General features: G+C 41.8%; 1 protein-coding gene across 1 annotated transcript in view; it reads right to left on the reverse strand.

The window, feature by feature from the left end:
- Window positions 1-26009, reverse strand: part of EFL1 (elongation factor like GTPase 1) — a 601029-nt gene that overhangs the window by 476220 nt on the left and 98800 nt on the right. Inside the window, exon 12 of the mRNA XM_089676417.1 lies at window positions 10913-11012. Within this exon, the coding sequence (XP_089532543.1) occupies window positions 10913-11012 (100 nt within the window). The remainder of the gene's footprint in view (window positions 1-10912; window positions 11013-26009) is intronic.

The following is a 26009-nucleotide window of genomic DNA, read 5'->3' on the forward strand; positions in this document are numbered from 1 at the left end:
CAGAAAAGAGCTCTCAGAAGACCTACGATCAAGCTATTGTTTGTATTGGTATTACAATGCTGATGTTATAAAATGAAAGATCTCCTTAACATGCATGTTCTATTACACGAAAAATGATAAAACTTCATTAAAAAGAATAACACCTACTGTATTGTGCCCATTCCAATCACTTCCTTTTTGATTAAACCAAAAATAAATAAATAAATAAAAAAAAAAAACATACAACTGACAGTGATTTTTCTATGATCCGATTTGAGAATCAAAAAAAAAAAAATGTGACAGGTTGCTGGTTGTATGTTTTTTGAATGCGCTGCATTATATATTGCATTCATTAGGTACATGATTCAGCTGTTATAGCCGATGTTTCTGGGAGAAGGCAGTCTTCATATTTTAGAATGCTTTACTGATTCATAAAATGAAATTAACACATAAATAATACCATTCACAATATTTGTAGAATTGCTTTACAGTTCACATGAAAAAGCAATATTTATTTATTTCCAAAACACAGAGTCCCCGCAATAAGCTCTATATGTGCAGTCAAACAGTAAATATGAATGTGTACCTTTTTTAAAACCCAATTTAAATTTTAGTTAAAGTTAGCTAATTACATCCATTCCAGGTTCATCAAAACAAAAGGCATACAATGTCTTAGTTTGTTTTCTTTAAAAATCAGCCACAGCCTGAGTAAGCCTGAGCTCTTCCAGCATGCTGCAGAGTGGGGCCCCTTGTTCTCTGTGGGGAAGCAGTGATCTCTTTGCAGAGATCCCACACACCCTCGCTGAGTCAGAGGCAGGGGTCCAATCAGCGGGGAATGTGAACTTTGCTGACTGCAGAGCTAGAAGTCTGGTTCAGTAGGGTCATGTCAAACCTCTGCAGAGAGACCACTGCTTTCACACAAAGAACAAAGGTCCCACTCTTCAACATACTGAGAGTGGTAGGCTTTTCTACTCAGGCTGTGACTGCTTTAGAATGAAAATATACTGTAGGATTTTGCACACTATTGATTTGTTTTTTTTTTAAACCAGGAATTTATTTAGCTCATTTAAACTGAACGCTTGTTTGGGCCCTAAGATGTTTGGTGCTCTCGATGCCATCACCTATGGCAGGAAGCATGTTCTAAGACAATGGAGGTCAGAGCTTAAAGTACATCCAGAAAGTGTTCACAGCGCTTAACTTTTGTACACATTTTGTTATGTTACAGCCTTATTCCAAAATGGATTAAATTCATTTTTTCCTCAACATTCTACAAACAATACCCCATAATGACAACGTGAAAGAAGTTTGTTTTGAAATCTTTGCAAATTATTAAAAATAAAAAACGAAAAAAAACACATGTATGGAAGTATTCACAGCCTTGGCCATGACACTCAAAATTGAGCTCTGGAGCATCCTGTTCCCACTGGTCATCCTTGAGATGTTTCCACAACTTGGAGTCCACCTGTGGGAAATTTAGCTGATTGGACATGATTAGGAAAGGCATAAACCTGTCTATATAAGGTTCCACAGTTAACAGTGCATGTCAGAGCACAAACCAAGCCATAAACTCCAAGGAATTGTCCTTAGACCTCCAAGACAGGATTGGATCAAGGCACAGATCTGGGGAAAGGTACACAAACATTTCTGCAGTGGGGGCACATGCACAGCCGGCTCCAGGATGGACGCGCTGTGACGAGAGCTCCGTCCACCCACCAGCACTGACACGGCTCACTCCGACCCCAGGGGAAACCGAGTGCTCGACTGCACAGATAAGGGTCACAGGACCCCTTGCAGATCATGAACCGCCGCCGTAAAGCTCCAGCAGAGCAAGGGAAGCTCACCAACTTCTTCCCTGCTGTCACCTCATGCAGCCAAGATGGTGCTAGCTGCATGACAAGCAGCCTCATCTCCTATGAAGGAGACAACACCGCACAGCACTTGGATCCCAGGCTCAAAGCACCACTGTACCCAGGAGACCCAGGTGAGTCCTCTCCTCCCGTCTCCCACCACCAGCAGCCCTGCTAAATCCAGGCCCAGACTGGATACTGACTCCACTCCTGACAGACAGTCTTCCTTTCCACAAATGCTGCCTACCAATCTTACTCCATCTTTAATTGAATCTTTCCCTGCTTCTGACCAACCTATTACTGAAATCTCCATGAAAAACATGCTTCTTTCTCTGCGACAAACACTCCACAATGATCTGACAGCATCGCTATCCCAAATCTCAAATGTGGTACAAAAACAAGAACACCGTATACGCCATATTGAGAACAAAATGGGAAAAATGTTCACAGAGCATAATGACCTGATTGACGCACACGCAGACCATGCAGCTGATATTGAACAAATAAACCTTAAACTGGTGGACCTAGAAGACCGTTCCAGGCGCAACAACATCAAATTTAGAGGTATCCCTGAATCCATCACCAACGATAACATAGTGCCATATATCCAACAATATATGAAATACCTCATTCTTTCACTCACAGATATGGAGCTCGCCATATGGAACCGTCATTCCTGCCAGCCACAATTCCCAGGGATATTTTGGCGCGCATACATTTTTACCACATAAAAGAGAAAATAATGTCAGCTGCCAGAAACCCTCCTTCACTCCCACAATCACATGCGAATATCAAATTATTTGCCGATTTATCCAAAGCTACACTCCTTAACCGCAAAAAGCTCGTCACTATAACCAAAGCACTAAGAACCATGGAATAGGCTACCAATGGGGCTTCCCCACAAAACTTACCATCAAACATCACGGTAAGATCTACACCATCAAAAATCTAGAAGCAGGCATCGAACTCCTGAAAGCATGGAACATAATACCTGTGGATCCCCACCAATCCACCTCCAGCAATACGCAGCAAACGGAGACTATCTTGGGCACTGCCCCTTACTCCACTAATTGCTGGCAAACGGCCCTATATCGAATATTTCAAAGCCGCAAGTTACTTCTCAGCATGACCTCTCTTACGGTCCATGCTTGTTCATACCCCCCTGTTACGAAGTAGCAAGATACACTACTCATATTACTTGTATTCTTCGCAAGTTTTTTTTTACCCTTTTTACCCTCTTTACCCTTCTCCCACTCCTGCACCACCAGTCTACTGACTCAATCCACCTCTCAACTAACACCTCCAACACAACAGGAAAAACATTGTCAGATCCAGATACCGAATCAATACTATACCATCATACCTATGGAAGACCACCACCTAAGACCACAGAAAACTCGCCTTCCTCAGCAAGTTAAAAAAACAACTCTCCTACCCATCAAATCCAGTCAACAATCAACAAAATGATTACTATATCATCTCTAAATGTTCGTGGCCACAACTCCCTCTTCAAGAGGTCCCTACTCCTGAAAGAAACTCGCTCACTACATGCCGACGTACTTTTTCTACAGGAAACACACTTCGCATCAACCAAAGCTCCTAAATTCCATATGCAACACTTCTCCCATGTATACATGGCAATGAATCCCAAGAAAAAAATGGTGTCATTACAGCCATAAAGGACTCCCTCCGATTCCACCACATCTCAGAAACAGCAGACCCTCAAGGTCGCTATCAAATATTGATCTGCAGAATCAACTAAATTCTATATACCCTGGTCAATGTCTACGGCCCTAATACCAACCAACTACAATTCTACAACAAACTAAAAGCAATTATCTCCTCCCAAAAACAAAGCAGACTTCTCATCAGCAACCCACTTCTGGACTCTTCCTCCAACAAACGCTCCTCCAAACATAACTTCAACCAATTTTTACATAACAACGATCTCTACGACATCTGGCGCTGCCAACACAGCACAGAAAAAGATTACACCTACTATTCCCCATCCCACCTATCCTACTCCAGAATTGATTTCTTCGCCACAGACAAATAAACCCTACAACATATAACCTCCTCAAAAATTGGCACCATAACATGGTCAGACCACGCTCCAATCAACATTACCCTCGACATTAAGCAACACTCTTCGATCCCTCAAATTTGGAGACTGAACTCGTCGATACTGAGGAACCCAGACAACAAAAAACGCATACTGGATGCGCACAACGTTTTTTGAACTTAATGACACACTTGATACCTCTATACCCACATTATGGTCCACTTACAAAGCATACATGAGAGGTATCCTTATACAATTAAATTCCTGCATCACCAAAGAACCCAACAAATTGACCAACTTCTCACGTCAATTAAACTTAAAGAAGTAATGAACAAAAAAAACCCAAGTCCTTCCACATCTACTTCCCTTGCCTCAGACAGAAATAAACTTCGATACATTTTACTTTACCAATACGACCTTAATCTACAAAAAACGAAGGCAAAATTTTATTCTCTAGGCAATAAGGCAAATTCACTACTAAGTAAAATAATCAAAGACGCCTAAAATCCAAAATTTCCTCAATCCAACATCCAACTACTCACACCTCTCTCACAAATCCACAAGAAATAGCTAACACCTTTGCGACATACTACCAAAATTTATATCATCTTAAAAATGACCCAGACACTACCCAACCAGTAATCACATCCATACAAAAATTTCTAAACACAACCAAACTCCCCCAACTTGCCCCATCCCAACTAACTACTATTTCCACTCCAATTTCTCCCAAGGAAATAGAAAAAAACCATCAAAACTCTCCCACTTAATAAATCACCAGGAAACGACGGTTTCACGAACGAATTTTACAAAATATACACCTCCGACCTCTCACCATATCTGACCAAACTATTCAACCATGCTGCCTCTACAGGCACATTTCACAAGGAAATGTTACAATCCATAATTACGACTATACCAAAACCCGGCAAAGATCCACAAATTGTCCAGAACTATAGACTAATATCATTACTCAATACAGACATAAAACTTTACGTCAAAATAATAGCCCAGACTCCTCCCCTACCTCCCTACATTAATACACCCAGACCAAGTAGGATTCATCCCAGGCTGCCAAACATCGGACGCAACTGGAAGACTTATATTCCTTCTTCACAACCTAGAACTCACCAAACAACCCTCCCTATTACTATCCTTAGACGCAGAAAAAGCATTTGACCGAATACAATGGCAATTTATGCAATAAACCCTACAAAAATTTGGCATCACAGGCTGGATGCTGTCTGCCATTCTATCCCTCTACACCAACCCTTCAGCCAGAGTATTAATAGATGGAACATTATCAGATCCCTTCGACATCTCAAACGGCACTAGACAAGGCTGCCCATTATCCCCCATAATATTCACACTACTCATTGAACCCTTAGCCTCGAAACTCAGAGACAATCCAACATTTACCGGAATCACTCACCTCAACAGAGAACATAAAATCAGTTTATTCGCGGCTGACATCATACTGATGGTAAATAACCCACACAAATCCCTCCAGACGATTTGCACACATCTCCAAAATTATTCCGATATTTCTTATTACAAACTTAACAAACCCAAATCCTCCATCTTAAATCTCCATATGTCAATTCAAACTCAAACAATATTAGCCAAACAATTCCCCTTCTCTTGGGAGCAGCACAATATTCCTTACTTAGGAATCAAACTCACCACAACAACAGACCAACTATATTCCTCAAATCACAAACTACTACTCGAAACCATTCCACAAGAAATCGCCTCACTCCTACCTCAACACTCTCCAAACTGGGACGAGTACGACTTTAAAATGTGCATACTACCCAAAATCCTGTACATACTCTGCACACTCCTCATTCCCATTCCCAGTATCTTTTTCTCTAAACTACAGGCAATTTTTTCTAACTTCCTCTGGAATTCCAAAAAACCCAGATGCACCACAAATCTCCTAATACGCCCAACATCTAGAGGAGGAGCAAGCCTCCCACACCTAAAATTTTACTACAATGCAATTCTTCTTGACCAAATATACTTTTGGTGGCATCCAACAAAAGAAAAAATTTGGTCCACAATGGAAACACTCCCATTTCTCCCACTTATACAACGAAACCTACTCTTAATACCGCCAACACCTCACACCAAATGTCGACTAAAACACCCATGTATCTAAGCCTCCCTACAATCCTTGTACGACATCCTAATTACTAAATTCGCTGATACTAAACATATCCCCACCCCAATCAACATACTACACTTCATTACCCCCTCCTTAAATTTACTACAATGGGAAAATTGCGGCCTAACTAACATAAAGGACCTTTACACAGACCACAAACTAAAGTCTTTCCAGATCCTTCAAAACAAATTTAATCTGCCCACCACTGAATACTTCACCTACATGAGAATAGCCCACTGCTTACAAACAAAAAAATATACCTTATTTCACGAGAATTCCTACCACTGCATACCATTTCTTTAACAAACCACAATACACGGGTAAAGGTATTTCCACCTTCTACACATACACAATAAATTCACAATTTATCCTACAAACTACATCCCTAACTAATTGGGAGAAAACCCTCTCACAACCAAATACAACACAATCGTGGGAAAACGCTTTCAACATCACCCATAAATCTTCTCGATGTAGCTCTCACTGGGAATCGTACCTAAAAATTGTACATCAATGGTACCTAACACCCGCAAACTCTCCCTATACTGCCCACAACATTCCTACTCTTGCTGGAGACAATGCGGAGAAATAGGCTTAATACTTCACACACTATGGGCATGCAAATCACTCAGATTCTTCTGGAATAGCGTCTTCCAATTGATTTCGACACTATCCAATACCTCAATAACCCCAAACACCGCTTTTGCACTCCTTCACATCGGAATTGACAACTTCCCCCCGTGACTCCCATACCATCATTATCCACACACTATCTGCGGCTAAAAGCAATACACCTAAATTATGGAATACGACCAAGATCCCTTCCCTCATATCATTAATAATACACCTGAATTTTCAATGTGACATGGAAAGAAGATCCACCCTTAACAACTCCACCCTCCATACATTTATTTTCCAATGGTCTCGCTGGCTACAAAATCCAAATTGCTCTGTAAAATACTGATAACCTAACTGTAAACTATCCTGACCACTATGTTTAGACAGGTTGCACCCACCCTCCCCCTCCCTATCCTCCCCTTCATCCCTTCTTTCTCCTTGTTCTCCATCCCTTACCGATCACCTACACATCTCAACACGGTTCAGATTACATCGAGAATACCTCTCATGTTATTGCCATATACACCACTAAGCCCCAGCCAATTGGTGGGGCATATATTTAATACTATGTTATATTCCCATATTTGCTGATGAACCGTATATGCTTACTATGCTATGTCATAAAACCTTTCAATAAAAATTATTGAAATTAAACATTTCTGCGGCATTGAAGGTCCCAATGAGCACAGTGGCCTCCATCATCTGTAAATGGAAGAAGTTTGGAACCACCAGGAATCTTCCTAGAGCGGGCCACCCAGCCAAAATGAATGATCGAGGGAGAAGGGCCTTAGCCAGGGAGGTAACCAAGCACGCGATGGTTACTCTGAAAGAGCGCAAACATTTCTCTGTGGAGAGAGGAGAATCTTCTAGAAGAACAACCATCTCTGCAGCACTCCACCAATCAGGCCTATATGGTAGAGTGGCCAGATGGAAGCCACTCCTCAGTAAAAAGCAAATGGCATCCCGCCTGGCGTTTGCGAAAAAAGGCACCTGAGGGACTCTCAGACCATGAGAAACAAAACTCTCTGGTCTGATGATACAAACATTGAACTCTTTGGCCTGAATGGCAAGCGTCATGTCTGAAGGAAACCAGGCACCCCTCACCACCTGGCCAATACCATCCCTACATTGAAGCATGGTGGTGGCAGCATCATGCTGTGGGGATGTTTTTCAGTGGCAGGAACTGGGAGACTAGTCAGGATCGACGGAAAGATGAATGCAGCAATGTATAGAGACATCCCGATTGAACATCTCTGGAGAGAGATGAAAATGGCTGTGCACCGACGCTCCCCATCCAACCTCATGGAGCTTGAGAGGTACTGCAAACAAGAATAGGAGAAATTGGCCAAAAATAGGTGTGCCAAGCTTGTAGCATCATACTCAAAACAACTTGAGGCTGTAATTGGTGCTAAAGGTGCTTCAACAAAGTATTGCGCAAAGGCTGTGAATACTTCTGTACATGTGTTTTTTTTTGTTTTAAATTTTTGATAAATTGCAAAGATTTCAAAATGAACTTCTTTCACATTGTCATTATGAGGTATTGTTCGTAGAATGTTGAGGAAAAAATGTATTTTTTCCATTTTGGAATAAGGCTATAACATAACAAAATGTGGCAAAAGTTAGGCGCTATGAATACTTTCTGGATGCACTGTATGTCAGACTGAATTCCAGAGAATACCAATGTCTATGCATCTCAATGATATATGGTCTCTCTGAGGGAATTAATGGAATTTTGCTTTACATGCACACAAGAAATAATGGCACGACCATTGGCTGTAGGGGTGGTGTGGTTCCCCACCAATGGGCTGTACAGTGTAGATCTCCCAGAAGTGTGGACAAGCAAGTATAAACTTTGGGGGGAAGTTAAAGGATAAATACATATATATATATATATATATATATATATATATATATATATATATATATATATATATATATATATATGTATATACACACACACGGGGTATGTGAATTCTAACTTTAATCCTGGGAGAGTTTTGTGTTTTTCTTCCATACTGTGCAGTAATCCAATGTGAAACTTCGCCTCTGTGCATCAGTTTCCTGTAATAATGACAAGCCACTGCTGCTCTGACTGTTTGTACAGGTTGACTGGTCTTGACTCCACCCACTCCTGTAGATTTCTACAGGCAGCCTGTACTGGGTGGGTCCTGCTGGATCCCTCCCACAGCTCTGCTGTGTGTACAAGCTATGTTCAGCACAGTGATGATGTGCCTGCTATTTTACATGGTAATTTCTTGGTTTACAATGTCATACGGTGCACACAAAGTGGATTTATATTCTTTGTGGCTATTAAGGAATATTGTATATTTACAGTACATATAAGTTTTTGTGCTCAGAGTTCAGCTTTAAGATATCTGTATGTTTTTTATTTAAATATTGTGCAATTCTATTGTGGGTCATCCTCTACAGACATATTGTTGTGTTAAAGCATTTAGGCATCTTCCACACAGAATTATGTATTTATTTGTAAATTAGACATGTCCCCACTCAGGATTTGGTACCATCCTGAAATCTGCCCTCCACTGGAGTGACATTGTTAGGGTGAGCAACATGCAGGTAAGCAAATGCTCTTTTATCTTCTACAGCTTATCTTTAGTTTAATGTACTTTCTGGCCTATCATATGAACAATGTAAATTGCAATAATCCATATCACCCAGTTTAAATTCCATTTCCTGGAGTAAGCTCTGTAGTGATTCCTGGTTGCGATCAGTATTGCTCCTTGCAAATCATTATCATTCCAAATTCTACTAATTTTCATTTCTTTAGCAGTAGGCTGGGACAGCACAGCCAGGACAGCAGCAGAGATACTTCCAAAAACACTACATTGCTGAGCCAAGAATGGGAGAGTGATATCTACAGGTTCACTTGGGATGGAGGAAACCACTGAGGACGAGATCTAGGGCCACCACCGAGCTATTAGGATAGTTTGACAGCTAGCAAGACTGTCAAAATACAAAAGCCACAACTAGAGATTTGTCCATCTGTGCTCAAGCATAGACTGAGGAATCAATTAATTTTTTTTTTTTGTTCAGCCTGCAAGTGCATAGCCACCTTTAGATTCTACCTACACATCTGACTGCCACCAGGCAACTATGGATAGTGTAAGGGCTTTCTCACATGTGCACTGACCTGTGAAAAGTGATTTGTGTTGGAATGGCCTTCAGAAGGCATTTGACAGGCAGCAAGGAGGTGTTATGTTGCTTCCTCACTGTCTGATTTAACACTGTAATTGTCTCACTACCGCACTGCAGCCCTATTGATTTACGCATTCAGTGGTGGTAACACCCGCCAAATAAGACATGCGGTTTCCTTTTTTACGACGGCTGCAAATCACAGCAATATGGCTGTGACGTGTTCAGCCCTGAGCGGCTGTATACCCAGGTTGAGATGGGTGGTTTGGGGGAAAAGGGGGTCACTGCTGTGACCCATTTTCAACTGACAGTGGGTTAAAGCCCGCTCGGCTGCCTGCTTTTACCACCCCCCTGCATGTGTGATCTCCTAGATTGTAAGCTCCAAGGGGCAGGGCCCTCGAACCCCTCGTGTATTGAATCGTATTGCCTCGTGTACGGTCTCCCATTGTAATGTAAAGCGATGAGCAAACTATTGGCGCTATATAAATCCTGTATAATAATAATAACTAAGCTTTAAAAAGGCATATTTTGTGGAACACATTCAAAATTGTATCTGTAGGTTCTATTTATCAAAGCATAAAAATATTTTTAAATGCTATCTGCAGTGTTTATTTAAATCAATCATATTTAAACCTACAGTGAAAATAACAAATGAGAAACAAAAGTTTGATTGGCTGCTGGATAACACATATTTTTATTATAGACACCTTATTTTTTTTTTTGTTACCTATAGCTATCAGTCGACTTCCAGAAGTCGTTTTTTTCAGTCTAGGTTTGAAAATCAATACGGTAATTGGATTGTTTGCTATGGGTAAAAGATGATGTCCAATAAAACACAAAGCCCATTGAGTGAAATAGCTCTGAAAATTGGAGATTTGACATTGGATGATTACAATAAAGTTCTGCTATTGGCAATCAATAAGAAGTAAACTCCGCAGGGTCTACCCTGCTCCATGGAAGGCAGGTGGTAGAGTGACTCGAGCCAAGTCTCTGTACAGTAAACGACCTGGTGCCAACTTACCAGCATTCATCCATCACACAATCACCTGAGTGTTACATTAATACAGCTGCTGGACCTTACCGTACCTCTGCTTGTTCTGGGGTAGAGCTTTCGCATCGACAGCAAACATTTTCGAAACAAAGATAATGACCGGTGAGTTTTTCTCGCTGTTGCACTGCAAAAAAGCTGAAAAAAAAATAAAAAATACAAGCTGTATAAAAAAAATCAGGTCAAGTTTGAAGAATGATCGATTACTCCTGTCTGTACTTACTGTACCAGCTCAGTATATTACTTTTCTGGGGCCTTGGGACTGGGATAGCGTTATTTATTTACTGCAAGATTACATTTAAAGGTGCAATCATTCAGCAAAACTGGCTCTCCTTTAAAAAGGTCTCTCCAATTTATTCTTCCTCTTAATAGATTTATATGAAGTCTGCCCGGTGTTATTATAAAAATGTCTAGTCATTTGCTCTGAGCAGTGACCTGTGCCTAAGAGTGATAGGCATACATTGTTGTGTGTAGATTGTGCTTACTGTATTAATTTCACAATGACTTTGCTGGCCCCTGTCATCTTCCTTAATACATACAAAACCCAAAATACCAGGATTGACCAAGCGGGAAAGACCGCAGTTTCTGCTTCGTTACTGATGCAAATGTCACCTATAGTCCCATTCCATATAGTTATTTAAAGGTAAAGAGTCATTTGATAAGTGCAGCCACCCAAAGCCACTAAAAATCAAGGAAATGTCAGGTGTCAGCCAAAGCACACTAATCTGCTACAATAAGTCTGGTCATTTTAGGTTACCATACGCTATTGCCTACCAAATACTAAACAAGGCAAAAACCTAAGCAGGGAAATTCATAAAGGTTGACTAAGACACTCTTTAGAATTTTGGCGTGCCTCCACATGACAAATGTTGGCACAGGTGACAGATTCATGTACTTGTACTCAGGAACATGAATCTGGTGCACGCAAGAATGTGGAGGTGCACTGACAGCAGTGTTCGTATGACACTTCCTCCCAGTAGTTGCACCTGTCATATAGTGGAGTGGTGGAAGTTTGTAACTAGGGGGGTCAGAGCCTCATGGAGATTAATAAACACTAGTTCCCAATCAGGTTTGCTCTCCTTGACAGCAGGCTGATCCTTAGTCAATAGTCTATGTGATGGACCGCCTGGCACCCCGCTGGAGTGCCTCACCGCTGGGACACAAGACCAAGGTATTATAGCTGGGCATTGCTCCCAAGAACTAGACAACACTAACTTAGGTGCAACTGGAACTCTTCATCGAACAGAAATGCAGGTTTTTATACACTTCAAAAATAGGGGCAGTCCCCACATGAACAATAAAAGCAAATATTAGACATTGGAATAAACACTGATTAGATAACAAGGTCCAGTTGACACAAGACTAATCCCATCATGTAGGAACCTCCTAGGAGGACCAGCCAACAGACAGAAACAATAGGTGACTCAATCAACAATGGGACAAAGTTACAATAGTAAATATATCCCACCTTAATAAAGAGATTACAGCAAGAGACTTCAGCATCAGGTTGTTGTGAGCTGGTTACGTTAACATCTGCTCAGAGTCTGAGAGTCTGGGAGGGGGGGGGTTGAAGCAGTCAATGCTGGATTGGGCACAGAGACCCCAAATCTGTATCCTGGTCCTCCAGTTCTCACAGTTTGTGTGTTTTGGGGGGACAGTTACATGACTCCAAAGTAAAATTACTCCAAAAGGTACCCCCCAGGCACACACCTCCCTAAGAATAGAGCCCCCTCAGATGCCAGGGGCATGAGGCTAGCCTGCAATCCTCTCCAAAAGCCCCTGTCCTGGTTGGGTCTGTCACAGTTTGCTATTGGCTAGAAAATCTGCCCATTACCTGCTGTCAATTATAAGGAAACAGCAGACCTCATGAAACTAGTGTCTCAGCTTCCTCATCAGGTTCTGCCCACTGTTATGTCACTGGTTGCTAGGAAGCTGCTGGCTGTGAAACTGACAGCATCCTTAACAACCAATGACAGAGAGCAGGTAGTGGCGGCAAAATATGCTGCTCTGCTACTTTGTGTACAGGGACAGCCCACTCAGCCTGTCTCTGTACGCCAAGTAAAAGTAGGTCTTAATTACCTCCAGTTATGTTATCTACCAACTGGAGGTAAATATTTTAAATTTGGTGCATTGAGAAACCATTATTAAGAATCTGCCACATGTGTCGGTAAAGTTAGATTATGCTGGCTTCAATCACCCATCACATGTGAGCAAAAGTCCTGTTTAGTTTTTTTTTTTTGCTGGCACATTACTGGGCATTTTTTTGCAAAATTAATTTTCGTTTTCCTTCACCACATCTCTTAATTCCTTATGAAAACTCACTTTGCAACGTTAATATGTTCCACTTTGTTAGTAAGTCAGGGTCATTGTGTTGCAGTGTGCTTCAGACGTGGTGGAGTTGATTCAATAAAGGAGTACACCGATGACGTCAGGGCGTAAACTGGAAGTGCACCGGCCGCCATTCTGGATAAGGAATTTCTGCACATTTTTTAACAGCAAACACTGTACAGTGAGTTTTAACCCTGTAGTGCCCCAGGAGGACACATTTTAATGTGAGTGTTACTAGATTGTTTTAACCACTTGCCCTCCTGAGGGTTTACCCCCCTTAATGACCAGGCCTCTTTTTGCTACTCGGCGCTGCACTAATTCAACTGATAATTGCGCGGTCATGCAATGCTGCTTCCAATGAAATTTACGTCCTTTTTTCACACAAATAGAGCTTTCTTTCGGTGGTATTTGATCACCTGTGCATTTTTCATTTTTCACGCTACAAACAAAAAAAGACCAAAAATTTTGAAGAAAAACAATATTTTTTACTTTCAGCTATAAAAAATATATAGTAAACTCAAAGTTAGTTATAAATTTAGGACAAAATGTATTCTGCTACATGTTTTTGGTAAAAAAAATCCCAATAAGTGTATATTGATTGCTTTGTGTGAAAGTTTTAGCGTCTACAAACTATGGTATAGATACTGCAATTTACGCCATTTTTTTGCTATACAGCGCTGTGCTAGTTTAACGGACAATTGCGCGGTCATGCAATACGGTACATAAATGAAATTTAAATCCTTTTTTTTCCCACAAATTGAGCTATCGGTGGTATTTGATCGCCTGTGCGGTTTTTATTTTTTGCGCTATAAAAAAAAAAGCCTGACAATTTTGAGGAAAAAAAAAATAATATTTTGGACTTTTTGCTATAAAACATGTCCAGTAAAGAAAAATTTAAAAATCAAATTTAGTCATAAATTTCTGCCAAAATGCATTCTGCGACATGTCTTTGCTAAAAAAAACCCAATACGTGTAAATTAATTGGTTTACGTGAAAGTTATAGTGTTTACAAATGGCGGGAATACTGGGATTTTTAATTTTTTTTTACACTAATAATGGCGGCGATCAGCGACTTATGGCGGTGATCAGCGACTTAAGGCGGGACTGCGGCGGACATTCTGACACTGGGGGGGAACTGACTTGGGGTCACTGACATCCCCAGTGACACCAATACAGTGATCAGTGCAAAAAAAAAAAACACTGACACTGTACTAATGGCACTGGGGAGGAAGGGGTTAACTTTATTATGCAGTGAAAGGGTTAACTGTGTGAGGGGAGTGTTTTACTAGGGGGCGGGGGTGTGTACTGCAGGGAACACCGCTGATCGGAACAGATCAACTCTTCTGCCCCGACAGGAGCTGTCAGGGAACTGACAGAAAGCACAGCTACTGCAGCCCTGCTCTCTGTCACTGATTGCCGCTAATCACTGGGACATAGCCGGTAATGACCGGCTGTGACCCGGCGACTGGCATCCGCGGCCGTGATCGGCGGGACAGGTAGGGCAGCGGCGCGCCTCGTGCACGCCCCCTACCTGTTTTAAAAACACACGTTTTAAAATTGGTTTTGCCTGCCCGTGCCGCCCTGCCGCCATATTTCTACAGTGGCTGGGCGGCATGTGGTTAAATAAAGGCTGTTTTTAGTGGCAATACTACACTATATTGAGATTTTTTTCACATTGATGTGGAGCGATCTGGAGGTGTTTAAAAGTGCTGGCTAATGGTGGTGAAGATCTGTGTACCAGTATACCCTCCCAGGTTAAAGGGGAAAGCGCAGTTTGACTTGACATTATGGGTCAAACTTGGAGGTGAGCGCAATACAGTGTTGGAAGTGGATGAGCACTAAGGGGTGACACAGGAGCACTGTACATGTGTATACAGTAGTGTGTTACACTGGTCTATCTGAAATACGGCGGATTGAAAGGGACGGTTCACTATTTTTTGAGATCATAATCCGATGACACGTATACTGGGTGTATTTGGATCACGATTTATGGGATATACACCACACAAGTTCACGTGCTGATATTCAAGATTAAGGCTACCTTCACACTAGCGTTGTGTGCAGGCGGCAGAGAGGCGCTTGAGAAGCGTTTTTACCGCTTCCCAAACGCCTCGGTCAATTCTGCACATTGCAGCACATGGTGCTGTTCTAACGGGAGCGTTTGCGTCGCGGCAAAATGGACGCCTCTGGTCAAGTCAGGAGGCGTTGAAGCCTCCTATTCTAGTCTATTGTGCTGCTCCGCAAACGCGGTTGCGACATGGTTGCGGGGCATTTGCGGAGCGGTAACACCATTCAAACTTCATTATAGGCGTTTGTGGGGAGTTTTTAATGCTCGGCAAACGCCTAGCAACCGGCGCTAAACCGCGCATGCGGCGTTTGCGGAGCGTTAAAAAACAGTCAAGTGTGAACGAGCCCTTAAAGGGACAGTACACTCTCAAGGACATTTTATCTGTATTTGTGTGCACAATTTACTCAGAGCACCGGTTATGTGCAGTATATGGAGTCTTATATGTATGTTTTGGACATTTGACATAGCACAGATTGATTTTCACAAGCATAGTCTTTTGTTTTTTGCACGTAATTATTTAGAGCACCATATTTTGTATATATATATTTCTGCGCTGCATTTGTCATCTATTTATTTATGTTGTTCATGTGGGAACACATTATATGCTAGCCGCACAAGTTCTTTAGGCGGTCCATAGCGCTGAGGGTTTTCTATACACATAGTGCATGTACACTTTCAAAGTAAGTTTTCACTCATCTTGGTGAATGTGCACAAAACAAAGTACAAATTCACTATGCAAAGAATGCCTAATCACAAGATAGGAAAATTTAAAAAAAAATGTTTTTATTTTTGCTTGTACATGATTAGATGATTGTAGTTATAACAACTTCACCTCATTCACCAAGCTAAATTAATTTTCTCTTTTCAAAGTTCGGGGTTTTCATGAGCTGTAGGCCATAATCATCACAGTTGTGACCAGTCACGGCTTGAGCTGTCTTGCTTTTGTATGTGGTGAGTCTGTCTCATGTGCTGGTTTCACCTTTTGAGTTGCATTGCTGAAATAGATGAACTTTTGCACGATGTTTTAGTTTTTTTGAGTTTCACCTGTATATCTTTTTGCAATCCAAGCACATTTTAAATATTTTTTATTCCTTTCAAGAGCATCTAGCACATGTGTTCCCCGCAGCTATCACCTTTTGTATCACCTTCCCCTTCCTTTAGATTGTAAGATCCACGAGCAGGGCCCTCACATTCCTTCTGTACTGAAATGTATTGTAATTGTATTGTCTCCCTTATATTGTAAAGCGCTGCGCAAACTGTTGGCGCTATATAAATCCTGAATAATAATAATAAAGTGAATTTTCACTTAAAGTGCTTGTAAACCTCATACATGAAAAAAAAAAAAAAGAACGAGTATATCCCTCTATAAGCAATGAATGGATCCCATGAAGCCGCACATCTATGCAGACCCACTGGTATTGAAATGAATGGCAGTCTAAGCCTGGGCTCCCGCCAGGACACACCCCCCATCATCCTCCCCATGGGGCAGTGTGAAATGTGTTAGAGGCGTGACCTGGCAGTAGCCCAGGCTGAGACTGCAATTCATTTTAAATACCAGTGGATCTGCATAGATGTGCGGCTTCATGGGATCCATCCTTTATTTAACAGTTGTTTGAAGCTGATGTGGGCTCCTTCCCTGACCTGCACTCACAGTGGTGGACACAGGATTGCTTTCCCTTGCAGCCTGAGCTGCACACAATTTCTATTATTGGTTCACAAATCCCTCTATAATTTGTACTTGTTTCAGTTAGGAGAACTACGTGTCATTTCTGTCTGTTGCTTTGTTCCTCTGCTATCTGCATGAGTCACTTCGGACAAGTTTTCCTGACACCAAGAGAAAAATGGTGACGGGAGGGACCTCCAGCAGATTGACAGCCTCAGCTCTGTTCCTGTGAGCTGTGTGGAGGGGGTGTGTCCCTTCCCTCCAATCAGCTTTCATGCACACCTCAATGAGTTTTGCAGTGTGTAATTTCAGGTCTACGCCCCATTTTCTGAACTCAGTTAAGCTTTATAAATTCTAAAATTTGAACAGATGTAGAGAAGAAAAGATACAGAAAAATAGATACAACTTGTGTAGAAGGATTTGCTTAATCTGTGTATCACCTGAGGCCAGTCACTTCACTGGAATGACAACCAATTTAATGAATGAAGTTGTGTTGGCTTCACTCATGCAATCATCTGCAAGCAAAAATCCCTGTTTTCCTTAACAGGACTGGGTTTCTTTTGCAAAATTAACTTTCACTTGTTTCACATCATGCACCGAGTGAAATATCACTTTGAAACTGATTTGAATGGTACAATGCAGGTCAATGTACCAAAAAGGCATCAGACATGGCCTTGTCTCAACATACAGATATTTTGCCAGTAGCAAATTTCTCACATCTATGCCATAAATTTTCTTGGAACAAAATAAAATCACAAACTGCACAGAATCAAATGAGACATCACGCCCTATAATGTACTACGGAAAATAATAAAAGGGTATATCGTTGTTCTCCAACGTTGTTAATATTCTCACACAAGGTGAAACAAGGACATCCTACAGAGTATATTGATATCTCACAGAATGCTATAAAACACAGTGTTCCAGTGAGGTGCCTCCTGCTCAGCAGGTGATCTTATTGACTGTATAAATGTGTGCACATTATCAGATCAATAGCAATCTTTCCTACAAACATAATTAGTTTTAACTTCTAACTTACAAGTAAATTAGAAAAAAATACATACATAACTCAGTATTTCCAAAAAGGATGGCCTTAAAAGACAGAATAAAAAATACTGTACTGTAAATTGTCAATAAATATAATGATAATATTTTGTATATTTGGAGCTTTTTTTCTTTCATATTCTTTAAATTTACGTTTTTCTCCACATTTCCAAAGAGGCCAAATTGAGTTGAGACAAATAAAGCTGAACACAAATAGTTTTATTTACAAATCAAATTGCTGAAATATAAATCAACATTTCTTGTAAATGTAGAAAATTTGCTGATGCTAGGGCTCGTTTTCAGCAGACCGAGGTGGAAAACCCATGTTCCATGCGTTTACTATACAGCATTTAAAACGCACTGAGTGTGAGATCTGCTGCAGACGTCAACGTATTTCTAACGGAATTCCAAACGCAGGTCCCAAATGCATTAGCCTGAACCAGCTCACATGGTACCAAAGTATCATGCGATGCAGTTGCAGTACGTTTCTAAAAGTAGTGCATGCGCTAATTTTGGTGCAATCCAGTGTGATTTCAACCAGGGGCGGACTGACCATTTGGAAACTCGGGCACTGCCCGAGGGCCCGGGGTAAGTAGGGGGCCCCATAAGATGCCCCTGGTACCTTTTTCATAGGCTTTGAGTGTGGGCGAGGACACAGGGGTCCCATGATCCCCATGATTTGTCAGTCCGCCCTCGATTTCAACCCATTTAAATAAATAAATGAATGGGATGAAAATCACACCGCACTGAATTGAACAGGAATGCGGACTGCGTTCCTCTGCGATTCAGGTGTGAACAGGCCCTAAAGGTATATTTTATAGAAATCCAGAACGGTTAGTTTGATTTAAAGCCGAACTCTATGATAGTGGCAACCCCATCTAGCTAACCATTGCTATGGAAAAAAAAAAAACAACAAAACTATACAAATACCCATTGTAGGTAAAGTGGAAATATACTTGCCTTCACTCCAGCGCTTCAGTTACCCGGAGCTCTCTGTCAGCCGCACACACCTTCAGCCACTCTGCTTCTGGAATCAATCTCCGCCCATTTTCATTGGCTACCTCAAACGCCTATGGAAATGATACTATGGGCAGCACAAAGTGCTGTTCACATTATCAAAAATTAAGCATTAGCATTGCGTCACTTCAAAATTGAAGCCTCATGCTGAGTCTGGAGGAGTTGAAGCCTTTCAACACCTCCCATTCAAGTCTATGGTGACGCTAGTCAAACGCCCTGAAAGGCATTTGCAGGCGTTTGCAGGGCGCTAATACCATTAGAGTTTACTATAGGAGTTTGTGGTGCAGTTTTAATGCTTGCAAAATGCCTATAAAACGCCTCAAAACCACGCATAGGGCATTTGGGGATCGTTTTTAATGCTTGTAAAATGCTCATACTAAAGATCATTAATGCCTGTCTAACGCCCATAGGGATGTTTTTGAAGAGTTAGAAATTTTGTCAAGGCCAGGTTCACATATGTGCGGTTGTGCAGGCCACGATTTGCGCAGGCACGAGAGCTCATTCATTTGAATGGACTCCTGTGTCATGGGTCACGCAGGGAAGAAGTCCCTGCATAACTTGGGAAATCACAGCCCGCATGGACACCGAGGTTCCCAGTATGCTTGCGATTTCTAGGAAGGACGGTGTGCCATTAGAATTAATGGCACCCATCTGCCGGTCCCGCATTCCTCGGTGTGGGTGGTGCAGCTGCGGGTCCCGCATTCCTCGGTGTGGGTGGTGCAGCTGCGGGTCCCTCATTCCTTGGTGTGGGTGGTGCAGCTGCAGGTATTTGTGTGGGTGCCGCAGAGGCACCATCGCATAGATGTGAACCAAACCTAAAGCAGACCATACACTGTTAGATGTTAGAAGAAGTTGGGCCACAAATTGTCAGCCAAACATCACCTAATCTCATTATTTAATAGTTAGTTTAAAGTGGAAATATAGACCAATATACTGTAAGTCTGCTTGGGTGCAGATCCAGAAGCAGCTGCTCCCCGGGGTCAACAAGTTGCTGCAGGAGATGAGAGGGAGTGCTGACAACAGAGGGGCAGGTGATGTCATGACTCCCTGAATTTATCCCTACTGTCACACAGTCCTTAACACAGGGAAGCCATTGCTTCTAGATTACATGACTGCACCCAATCTGAATTAAAAAAATGTATTTACAATGCTCTCTTTCACAAACAGTATGCACCATACGCAGCAGGAGTGTGATTGAACATTTTTAAGTAGACTTTTATTAGCCTTTAATTTAACTTTAAAATCAGTAAATAATATTGAACTTATTTTATATTGGTACAGTAGCAGCAAAGTGGACTAATCTTCAGCACCAATTTCTTGGCATGGGATTGGCACCAAGCTGGGTTTAAAATTAGTGATTATCCAGATTTAAAAAATAATTTATGGTTGTATTTTGTGATGATTTAGCATAAGGGTTTTGTCATTTTGCCAGGTCTAAAATAAACACTTTTTTCCATTAATGTAGCAGTTAAAGAAATGTCAGTCCTTTTGCTACTGTTCATCCAACCTAGAAAAATGGTTAACACTTTATACTGGTATAGGCCCATTTTAAAAAGAGTTAAAGTGACATTAACTCACATTTTATATGTGAGAGCATCTGTGAACAGCAATTTTCAAGTCTTGCCACAGATTCTCAATTGGATTTAAATCTGGACTTTGACTGGGCCATTCTAACACATGAATATGCTTTGATCTAAACCATTCCATTGTAGATCTGGCTGTATGTTTAGGGTCGTTGTCCTGCTGGAAGGTGAACCTCTGCCCCAGTCTCAAGTCTTTTGCAGACTCTAACAGGTTTTCTTCTAAGATTGCCCTGTATTTGGCTCCAGCATAATGCTGCCACCACGTTTCACGGTGGGGATGGTGTGTTCAGGGTGATCTGCAGTTTTAGTTTTCTGCCACACATAGCATTTTGCTTTTAGGCAAAAAAGTAAAATTTTGGTCTCGTCCGACCAGAGCACCTTCTTCCACATGTTTACTGTGTCCCCCACATGGCTTCTCGCAAACTGCAAATGGGACTTCTTAAGCTTTCAACAATGGCTTTCTTCTTGCCACTCTTCCATAAAGGCCAGATTTGTGGAGTGCACGACTAATAGTTGTCCTGTGGACAGATTCTCCCACCTGAGCTATGGATCTCTGCAGCTCCTCCAGTTACCATGGGCCTCTTGTCTGCTTCTCTGAATAATGCTCTCCTTGCCTGGACTGTCAATTTAGGCGGACAGCCATGTCTTGAAGGTTTGCAGTTGTGCCACACGCTTTCCATTTTCAGATGATGGATTGAAAAGTGCTCCATGAGAGGTTCAAAGCTTGGGATATTTTAACCTAACCCTGCTTTAAACTTCTCCACACCTTTATCCCTGACAAGTATGGTATGTTGCTTAGCCTTCATGATGCTGTTCACTAATGTTCTCTAACAAACCTCTGAGGGCTTCACAGAACAGCTGTATTTATACTGCGATTAAATTACACACAGGTGGACTCTATTTACTAATTAGGTGACTTCTGAAGGTAATTGTTTCCACTAGATTTTAGTTAGGGGTATCAGAGTAAAGGGACTGAATACAAATGCACACCACACTTTTCAGATATCTGTAAAAAATTTTGAAAACCATTTATCATTTTCCTTCCACTTCACAATTATGTGCCACTTTGTGTTGGTCTAGGTTGTAACATGAAAAATGTGGAAAATTTCAAGTGGTATGAATAATTTTTCAAGGCATTGTAGTTGCTGCTGAAAATTGATGACATAAATAAGGCCCCTTTCAGACTGGGCAGACCCACCAGCAGGTCCTCTTGCTCAGTGGGGGATCTCTCCACTGATCCCCATTGAGCAAGCGGATGACAGGTATGTGTCCGCTCTGTTGAAGAGCGGACACAGATACAGCCTTTTTCCTATGGGGCGGTTGGATAGAAATGGACCACCTGTCAGTTTCCACCCGACTGTCATCAGATTTGATCTGCCAGACACATGGGGAACTGTAAAACTGATAGGCGGATCCGATTGGGCCGTAAGTGTGAAAGGGGCCTTAGGCTTGATTGTGGAGAGAGCGAGATTTTTCTTCGGGAAGATAAAACTTATAAAAGTGTTTGCTATGTGTACATCCATTTAACAAAAAAAAAAAATCAACCTTTTTAACAATTTTGTGTTGGGCCATATTCATAGCCATCCTAGGTTACATGCGGCCCATGGGCTGCAGATTGGACACACCTGTAGTACACAAAGAGGATAGGGAGAGTGCACAGCACAACAAAAAAACCCTGAAAACAATGGTAATAGACTTTTTAAACCATATAAATAAATAAAAGAATAAAAAAAAAATAAAAATAAAGAGAGTGTGAGCCACTGTATACCTAATATTTTAGAATGACTGATATAAAAGAAAAAATACACTCACTGACCACTTTATTAGGTACACCTTGCTAGTGCCAAGAAACTATCCCCCACACCATTACACCACCACCAGCCTGAACCATTGAAACAAGGCAGGATGGATCCATGCTTTCATGTTGTTTACGCCATACCCTATTCAGACCCTATCATCTGAATGTCACAGCAACCAGTCTGCCCATTCTCCTTTGACCTCAACAAGGCATTTTCATCCACACAATTGCCGCTCACTGGATATTTCTTTTTTTTTCGGACCATTCTCTGAAAACCCTAGAGATGGTTGTGCGTGAAAATCCCAGTAGATAAACAGTTTTTGAAATACTCAGACCAGCCTGTTTAGCGCCAACAACCATGCCACATTCAAAGTCACTTAAATCCCCTTTCTTCCCCATTCTGATGCTCAGTTTGAACTACAGCAAATCATCTTCACCACGTTTACATGCTCCACTTCCTTAAACTGAACCTCTCCAAAACAGAGTTTCTTGTCTTCCCCCCAGCCCAGACCCCACCCCCCATTGACTTCTCCATCATGTCCAACAACGCCACCATCAAACCCGCCCCGCAGGCCAGAGAACTTGGTGTCATTCTGGACTCCAACCTATCCTTCCAACCCCAAGTCCAATCTTTGACAAACTCATGCAGACTCCACCTCCGCAACATGGCCAAAATACGCACGTTCCTAACCCCAGAAACCACTAAACAGCTCATCCACTCCCTCATCATATCACGACTCGATTACTGTAACTCCCTCCTCACTGGCCTGCCTCGCCGCTGGCTATCCCCGCTTCAGTCGATCCTGAATACGGCTGCCAGACTCATTCACCTTTCCAACCGTTCCATTTACGCCACCCCCCTCTGCCAATCCCTCCACTGGCTTCCGATTGCGAAACGGATCAAATTCAAAATCCTAACACTGACGTACAAAGCTGTCCACCATACTGCCCCGAACTACATCACTGACCTAATATCCAAGTACCACCCAGTACGCACACTCCGCTCCTCACAAGACCTCCTTCTCTCTAGTTCCCTGGTCTCCTCCTCCCATGCCCGCCTCCAGGACTTCTCCAGGGTGTCACCCATCCTCTGGAACTCCCTGCCCCAACCCATCAGATTATCACCTACTCTCCTCTCCTTTAGGCGCACACTGAAAACCCACCTCTTCAGGGAAGCCTACCCCACCCACTGCTAACTTGCCAACCTCCTCCACTCTTCCTACCACTCCATCCCCCACAGCTTTCTCCTCCTGTGCCACCATCCCCTCCCTCCTAGATTGTAAGCTCGAAAGAGCAGGGCCCTCGATCCCCTCATGTTTTGCATTGTATTGTTATTGTTCTGTCCCCCTTTGTAATGTACAGCGCTGAGCGAACTATTGGCGCTTTATAAATACTGTATAATAACAATAATAATAAATGCACTGAATTGCTGCCATGCGATTGGCTAATTAGCAATTTGTGTTATTAAGCAATTGAACAGGTGTACCTAATAAAATGGCCAGTGACTGTATACGAGTTTAGTGTCACTATAAACTGCTGGACATGATATGGTTAAAAAAATGGTTATGGGCGAACTTCTTGAAAGTATGTGTTTGCACATTACAAGGTCTGTGTAATAGGTGTCACCCCAACAATTCAAACATTTCACCAATATAGGAAATAGTGGAACATAAAAACAGAATGTGTGGTGCTTCTGCTTGTAAAGTAGTTGGAAAATGAAAGAGGCACATAACCTGCTTTATATAGCCTTAGCTGGTTGTATGCAGCCCATTTAACATATAGACCTGTAATCTTTTACAGTCTGCTGGGAATGAAAGAGGCCTATGCATTACAGTCACAACCTGGACTGATGTATGGCAGAGCGGTTCAGAAGAAAACTGTATTGAAAAGCTCGAAGACTTCAATAATTGCCCAGCTGAGACATAACGGGAAGCTTTACATGGAGAGCAACAAATCAATCTCCTTAATGTTCTCTATTTGTAATATAAGCTGCACTGTTTACAAGAAATGAGCGTGGGCCAATGTATTGTTATTTGTAAAGAGGAATTTACTGGTCTGTTTTATGCTGAATAAAACACTTGTTCCTAAAAATGAGCCCGCACCCTAGAGACAGGTTATAAAACCAGTTTCTGTGGTTTACGAGACACCAAATAATTTGTTAGGTAGGACTATAGTATTCAAATATGCAAACCGTCATGATGTCAGACATCAGTAAGCACGACCTTGTCCCCAGGATTATGCTGGACTGGAGCTCAGCAATACGCAGTATAAGGTAAATCTCAACATGACCTGCAACTTAACAGCTGATACTTGTCATTCCTCAAAAGCTAAAGGGACTGCAGGCTCCCTACGTCTACAGCAAGTCTCAGAAGTATTAAAAAAAAAGAAAGCAACTGCAATCAAGCCCATTGACCAGCCTTTCCCAAACCTTTTGCCCCAGAGGAACCCTTGAAATGATTTACAGGTATTGGGGAACCAAAATGAATTGGTCAGTTGGAAAAATACCCCTTACATTAGTGGTCAAGGCGAAAAAAATGCCCCTTACGTTGGTGGCCAGTGGCATGAATGTTCCATTTACGTTTAGAGGTGGTCAGAATACCACCCTCACAGACAGCTAAAAAGATCATTGGTGTCATGCTGTTGGCTTTGCCAAGCTGTACTGGCTCCAAGACTACAGTATGCAGCCATCATCAAATGGAAGGTCAGGTAGTAACAGCTAAAGGAACCCCTAAAAAGCTCTGGAGGAACATTCCACAGAAAGCTGGTTGAGAATGGCTGCCATAGACCCTGGGGGTCTCAGCTCTAATGCAGATTCTTCACTTCACTGCATCAGCAGAATAATTAGTAGTATTCCTTATCTAGAAGAGAAGAGACTTTCAACGGTCTTGAAGCAGTGTTAAACCTGTAACAAAAATGTGGTGTTTTTTTTTTTTAAGGCTGTTTTCTTTTATTTACACCTTGTGATTTTGCTAGTAACACACTTCCTGTCTTAGGGTGTATCCACTCTGGATAGAGGAGCACAGGAGACACCTTTGGATGGCAGCACTTTCAGCCTAGGAAGCAGTTGCCGCAATCATTAGTTTGTTTACATTTTTAGCATAAAGTTTTTACATAAATGAATAAAAGCTGGCCATTGTAAGCACCCGTCAGTGGTAAATGTTTTGTTTCCACAAAAGAAAACAAAGGAGAACAGAAAATTATTGCAACAACCACAACTAAGAATTGGTAAGCTGCAATATATTTAATTTTTGTCTTTGATTTTAATACCACCATTCACACTTTGCGTGGGTAATAACGTAAGACTTGGTAAAGTGAAACTCCATAAAAACTTTGTTTTGTTTTTCAAAGAGCGGGTAAACGAGAAGTATGATCTTTTGGCCCTACTTCTCTTATGGATCACAGGAGTGCATTTTGTTCTGCACTCCTGTAACCTATTTTTCAGCTGACAGCGAGCTAAAGCCCACTGTCGGCTGATGTCACTCAGCCAGTCCAGGCTCTGGAAAGATCCCGACTTTAAAGTCAGGACTCACCAAGATGCATGAGCGAGCAGCTCCTGCCCCCTCTATGGGGGACTGATGCTTCATCCACCTAGGTGATTGTATGTACAGTTGTGTTCAAAATAATAGCAGTCAGA

Source organism: Staurois parvus, unplaced genomic scaffold (assembly GCF_062004578.1).
Source record: "Staurois parvus isolate SC_StPar_1 unplaced genomic scaffold, SC_StPar_1.0 ptg000168l, whole genome shotgun sequence".
NCBI lineage: Eukaryota > Metazoa > Chordata > Amphibia > Anura > Ranidae > Staurois > Staurois parvus.